Here is a 6,718-nt window from a genome sequence, read left to right on the forward strand (position 1 = left end):
CCCGAATCCTCACTAAGTGATATGCGGAACGTAAGTCGAGTTTTGGCCAATGGTGGCCAATTGCAGCGGAGCGAAAGCTGAATCCAATAATGGGAGCGGGTAGCGCAGGGGTGTCAAGATCCAGTCCTGGAGGGCCGCTTTCCTGCATGCTTTCAATCTCTCCCGGCTGCAACCCACCTGATTCAAATGATCAGCTCATCAGCAAGCTCTGAAGAAGCCTGATAAGTATCCTGCTCATTTGAATCAGGTGGGTTGCAGCTGGGAGAGATGGAAAACATGCAGGACACCGGCCCTCGAGGACTGGAGTTTGACACCCCTGGGGTAGCGGTTCTTGATGGTGATTTCGTTTAACCCCTTGTAGTCCACACACAGACGTAAAGTCTTATCTTTCTTCTCCACAAAGAAGAATCTCGACCCCACCGGGGACTTCGAAGGCCTAATCAAACCCGCCGCGAGGGAGTTGGTTATGTACTTCCTCATTGCCGCTTGCTCGGGCTGGGAGACTTTATACAAGCGGGCAGCTGGCAGGATTGAATCCGGAATTAGCTCAATGGCGCAATCATAGGGACGGTGTGGCGGTAGGGACTGAGCCCTATCTTTGCTAAACACAGCACAGCACGGAGGTCATGATAATTCTCGGGAACATTGTCTAAACAAATCTGTTCGGGTGGCGCGACCCGGGTACTTAGCCCCTCTTCGGCCGAGCGTAGGAAATGCGCCTAACAGTGAGAACTCCAATTATCTATGGACAATCTGCCCCAGTCGATCGCCGGTTGATGACACCTCAACCAGGGTAGCCCAAGAACGATCGGGGCTGCTCGCGAGGGCATGACAAAAAAGGACCGTTTCTCCACGTGGTTTCCCGATAACTTTAAGGTTAAGGGTTGCGTTACCCGTTTAATGTCTGCCAGGAGCCGCCCAACTAGATCGCAAACTCTCTCAGATTTCTCTAGTTCCTCGACTGCGCAACCTAACTTGGCGATTAACCCGGGATCGATGAAGCAGTCGTCTGCTCCCGAATCGACCAGGGCCCGTATTCGGATACTGCCCCCCGTCCTTATTATCTCGCCGTCTACCTCGAGTCTTTTCGGTTCCTCGGGTTGAATGTCCCTGAGAACCTGGATGTCGACGTCTGAGCCCTCCTCACGGGAATTGGGAGGGTCGAGGTGGTCGGCAGTCGACTTACAAAGTTCTCGGCTCGTATCTGGTGACGACCGGCGTGAGGGACGTGTGGGGCAAGAAGAGACCCGGTGACCCGGTGAGCCGCAGTAGAAGCAGGAACCTGACTGGAACCGTCGCTGCCGTGCCGTCGTATCCAGCCGGTCTACACCTAGCTGCATCGGTTCGTCGGAGGAGCGGGAAACCGGAACCGGAGGATGCGCTGGCTCCTGACGTGGCCGCTCCGCTCCCCTCTCTCGGTGTCTCTCTCGCAGGCGGTTGTCTAGACGGATCGCTAGACCAATGAGCTCCTCCAGGGACGCCGTATCCTCGCGGACGGCGAGCTCGTCTTTCAGAGCAGAACTGAGTCCACGACGGAACAATGTTCGTAGAGCACAGTCATTGAAGCTGCTCTCCGCGGCGCGAATGCGGAAGGCGATCGAGTAGTCGGCCACCGATCGGTTGCCTTGAGTGCAGTCGAGGAGTTCACCCCCCGCCTCCTTTCCCTGAACCGGGTGATGAAACACTCGCTCAAACGCCATCAAGAACGCCGGAAAAGATGATCGGAGGTCCGGTCGGGCGTTGCTCACGGCCATGGCCCAAGCGCTAGCTTGGCCAGTCAAAAGACTCATCATGAACGCCACCTTGGAACTGTCGTGAGCATACGTGAGTGGTTGTTGATCGAAAATTAGACGACACTGATGGGTGAACTGCCCGCAAAGGCCGGGTTCCCCTCCATAACGGGACGGGTGCGGCAAATTTGGTTCCCGCCCGTGGGAAATTGTTTAGTCAATTAACATTTTAACATGGTGGTACAAAATAATTTGAAACACAATACCTGATTGCCCCTCGGTCAGCCTGGTCCGATGGGGAATTGTCTCCGGGCAGCCGGCCAAAGCAGGAGTTCGGAGACCCGCTTCCTCAACGGGGAAGCGCTGACGTAAGATTCTGTGGCGTCCAAAGGTCCTGCGTCGTCGCGGCGTCAAGATGTGATTCCCGGGTTTCGGGCACCAGATAAATATCAGGTTTAAATGCCCTGACGCCGTTTGGGAGAGCTAAAGGTCGCCGAGGCCAGAAGGAACCATGCAAGGTTGTTAATTTTTACCGGTCGCGAGTGGGAGAGAGGCAGAGAGCAGACAGGCGACTCGCTCAGTTCAGCTCCGCGCATCCTCTGGCCTTCCGCCCTGCCGCCTCCTCTTTTATTAGAGCTTGAAGCAGACTCATAACGAAACTTAAGGAAACAGAAACTTAACTCAAGAGCAAAAATGTAAGTGTGTGCAATCATTAATACAATTGGTGTATAAATACATGATTAGAAATACACAAACTGATTATATAAGGTTACTTGAGGTTATTATGATCTTCAGCTTATCTTACACTCCCACATAAAAACAATACCCGATGTTCATGTGGCACTTAATGGCGACCCGACTCTGATCCAGTGGCTTCCAAGCAGCAAGCTCAATTTTAAGCACAATTTTCGATGCACGTGTCGCGGCTGAGTGCTCTTTTTCAACAAAATGAAAAAGAACAGGCACAATGTTGTTGTGGTGATCTTTTCAAACTTTTCTATGCTCCTCATCCCGGACTTTTCTGCAAACTAGCATTTTATTGCAACATTCTCTCATCCTCGTCCAGGGAGACAGTTCAAAACATTGCTTTGTAGGAACATATTCAACTTCTTCTGGATGTTCGTACAATCGCCAACAGTGCAAAAAGTTTTTAATGGAATGGTGGCTTATGATTGCTGAGAAAAAGGGTTGAAAAAAATGTTCAAATAAACCGTTCCGTGAAATGAAATCCGTTTTAACAAATTTTACCGGAAGTCTCTTACCTGAAGTCACTGACATACTTGTTTCCTCGTGAAAGCCCTCAGGGAAACAAAAAAAATACCCCCAAAAAATTAGACAACACACTTTGACTGCTCAACTTTTCTCACGTTATGTAAGAAACATAAAACAGAGTTGTATCAAATGATGAACACAACCTGTTGTGAGCCCATAGAAAATGATCCAAAACAACAGCAAAGCAAAGTAGCCTAGATTTTTTGCACAAACGGCATAAAAACATGTTTCTGAAAGAAATTAGTTTAAAAAAATAAACTAAACTAAAAAGAAGACCTCTACTGTAATGTAATTATGGAATTACTTACCTTATTATCCGGGTACTCCGGTTTCCTCCCACATACAAAAAACATGCATGGCAGGTTGACACTCTAAATTGCCCCCAGGCATGAGTGTGAGCGAAGCAGGTTGTTCGTCTATGTGTGCCTTGCAATTGGCTGGCAACCAGTTCTGGGTGTACCCCGCCTACTGCCCCAAGATTGCTGGCAAAGGCTCCAGCACTCCCGCGTCCCTTAAGAGGAGAAGCAGAACCGATAAAGGATGGATGGTGTTGGAGTTGAGTCACCGTAGAAATGAGAAGTAGTTAGTAAAGCAACCTTTAAAAGCCAAACTTACTCCAATGCGTGTGTCAGGTTTAAAAGGTCCTGACGCCTTCATTAGACTGAATTAAATGCAGAGAACCAGAGGAATAACCAGAGAAGGTTTTGTCTTTTCTCCATCGCGATGGGAGGAGAAGCCAGGAAGTGAAGTAGACGTCTTGCCAGTTCACTCTCCCGCACTCTCACTGACTTCTTCGCCCATCCCTCTGGACTTTATTCAGAGAAAAACGAAACCTATGGAAAGTGAAACTTAAAACAAGCGTGTGGGTGTGCGCATGTGTGCTGAAGCAATGATGTGCGTGTCTGTGAGTGTGTGTGTAATTATCATTGATACAAATAGTGTATAAAAAACATGATTAAAAATTCACAAACTATTTACATACTCTCACAGCGTGTTCGTTTTTTTTGCTCAAGAAGAAAAGGCTCAAATAAAGACTCAACAACTGATTAGAGTTCCGATATTTAGTTTCTTCAATTTCTGGAGTTCAGGAAAAAGTACAAAGACAGATATCTGGGCGGCTTTCTCTTAATCTCACGAGAAACTGCACTCGGGCGAGCACAGTCGAAAAATGCGCGCCATCTTTCAGCCCAGCTTCAGTTTTTATAGGAGTTTTTTTTATGTCAAGGGTAATGTAGGTTGAATCGGTCGTCCTCGCTCCCTCCCACGGCATGGGTCCACGTCCAAGGGAAGGTCTTCCCCAGGTTAGTCATCGTCTGGATAGTTGATGATGGTTGATTCTCGTCTGGTCCCGTAGACTGGCACGCCAAGGCTGGCCTTCTCCAGCGGGCCGTCCCTCCGTCTCTCTCTCCGCTGGCATTCTTCTGTAATCTTGTCGGTGTGCATGTGTGCGTGTGTATGTGCAAATGTATGTGTGTGTATGTGCATGTGTAGGTGCAGGTGTATGTATCCGTGTCTGTGTGCACGCGCGTGTATGTGCAGGTGTATGTAAATGTCTGTGTGTGTGTATGCGTATATGTGCATGTGCTCCGATCTCCAATTGTTATGTCTTTCGGAACGTGTTTTTCTTTTGATAGTGTCTGTGTGAGTCCTCCAGTGCCAAATTTGGTATGTTTGCATCTCTACAGCCAATGTGGAGAATGTGCTTCGTCGTATTTGTCCATGAAGTGCTGTGAATGTGAGGGCAGCACATGGAAATGCTATGTGCGCAAATCTATTCTCACTACTGAGAATTTCAATAAAGTTCACACATTTAAACTAAGTACTATAAATTTAGCATATGAGAATAATATAATAAATCAGTAAACATCAGGGCTACAATCCCAGTCATTCTTGTCACCCGTGCTTCTAGTTTCATTTGATAAATGCTTCTTTTTTCATCAATGTTTAAAATATTCAGTAAATATGAACCTGCTAACTTTAATTATCGACATTCCGTCCCGCATGTGTTTAAAATAATGGCAGTAATCGTAATAGAATCCTTCAATGGACTTAATTATCACACTTCCAAGAGTTCTACAAATTTTGTCAAAAATAAGGTGTGGTTGGGTAAATTTTATATTTCCACACAAGGGTGAATATATGCAGTTTGCTTGAGGTGACAAATGACGATAGACATGATAGTAGAAATGTGATAAGACAAAATGTTTTCTATCACCTTTGCTAAATAGTGTATATCGTCGTATTGCCCAGCTTTTGCTCTGATCTTGAAAAAAATTGTAAGTCCGGTTACTCGTATCTCAAAGCACCACTTTAGCTGATGGAAGTTCACGTAGAGCATCTGTCTTTTATTTGAATGCTGATTTTTATTTCTCTGTTGATTGAATTGAATTTATTTTTTTTCATTTTCTTGTTTTACCATTCTCAATCTGTTCTTGATGATGTTTTATTTTGGAATGCACAACATTTTGCAACTTGTTTTGAAAAGTTCTATACCAATATAAAACTATAATTATTGTCTTAATTTGGACCTTGATTTTTCTAGGTGTGATGAATGCGGAGTTGGAGGAAGTGAATATGAAAGACAGCGTCAATAAACTGACTGATCACAGCAACATTCAGATTGCTTCACAGGCCAGCGCCACACTAGCCCTTCTAGTTGACACAAGCTGAGCCTAACACGTTCATTAATGCACTCATTTGATTATTTTGCTTCTTGCATATAAACTTGTAGCAACCAGTTATTCTATTTTGTGAATTAGAAGGTACAGATGGGACAGAAATGTTAACAGAAATGTTGGATCAGTGGAAACTATTTGAAAATGTTGTGTTAAAAGATATTTTTCCTTCCCGCTATGCTTCTAAATGATGACAAATTCAAGGAGCAGATTTGTTTGTGTAACAACAGCAATATCATTCTGTTTAGAAATGACAGTACTGTTCTGATTTCCACCCAGACTGTTTTAATGTTATGATGATGAAGTACATGCCCTGCTTTCAAAAATGTGTGAAGAATGTTTTTTTTACAAACCTCACAAATTCATCACCATAAGATGTATTGATAACTTGAAAGGAAAACTTTCACATCACAACCATGCACAGCAACACTCAAAGCAAATGGAATTACCTTGCAAACATGGGGAGAACATGGAAACTACACAAGGATTTCGTGACTGTGAGACTGACATGCTAACCAGAACCCATAATTCCGACATGCAGCCAACATAAACCATTCACCAATTGAAAATGACATTAGGTTTGTATCACAAAAGCAAATTTCAGATTCATCCAGTATAACTTAAATGAAAATATGAAAAGTCTTGATGTTGTGTACAGCGTTTTTTAGTTGAAAACAGTACATCTATCCATCCATCCATCTATGATCCATCCATTTTCTAGCTTAGCTCGATAGTGAGTCATTAGAATACTAGAAGCTATCTCAGCTGAATAAGCAGGGGCGCACATAACTGGTTAAAATTCAGTTCAAGTCTGTCACGGTATTTGCATACAAATATTTCATTACTTTCCTTTTTAGAGTTTTGTTGTGCCATTCACAAATAACTTGTTCAAACTAATATATTTTTAAGTGAATGCACTGAATGGAATCACTTCACAAACTGATAGTTCCTTTTTAATTTCAATTAGGTTCATCCATGAGCGTTAGAATCCTGTGCAGATTGCAACAATCGCCAATGACGGTAGCTGAGCACAAGGTCACC

General features: G+C 44.7%; 1 protein-coding gene across 10 annotated transcripts in view; it reads left to right on the forward strand.

The window, feature by feature from the left end:
* Positions 1-6,003, forward strand: part of LOC148331436 (rap1 GTPase-GDP dissociation stimulator 1-A) — a 39,701-nt gene extending 33,698 nt beyond the window's left edge. For 9 of the 10 annotated variants that reach the window (XM_088304124.1, XM_088304123.1, XM_088304120.1 and 6 more), the window contains one exon: positions 5,545-6,003. In XM_088304124.1, coding sequence (XP_088160250.1) covers positions 5,545-5,672 — 128 coding nt within the window. In that variant the 3' untranslated portion in view covers positions 5,673-6,003. The remainder of the gene's footprint in view (positions 1-5,544) is intronic. The other variant, XR_015845004.1, reaches the window with a different exon arrangement.
* The last annotated feature ends 715 nt before the right edge of the window (positions 6,004-6,718 follow it).

The sequence above is a fragment of the Idiotropiscis lumnitzeri genome, chromosome 9, assembly GCF_059441095.1.
Source record: "Idiotropiscis lumnitzeri isolate Australia: NSW breed Sydney's pygmy pipehorse chromosome 9, RoL_Ilum_1.0, whole genome shotgun sequence".
Classification (NCBI taxonomy): domain Eukaryota; kingdom Metazoa; phylum Chordata; class Actinopteri; order Syngnathiformes; family Syngnathidae; genus Idiotropiscis; species Idiotropiscis lumnitzeri.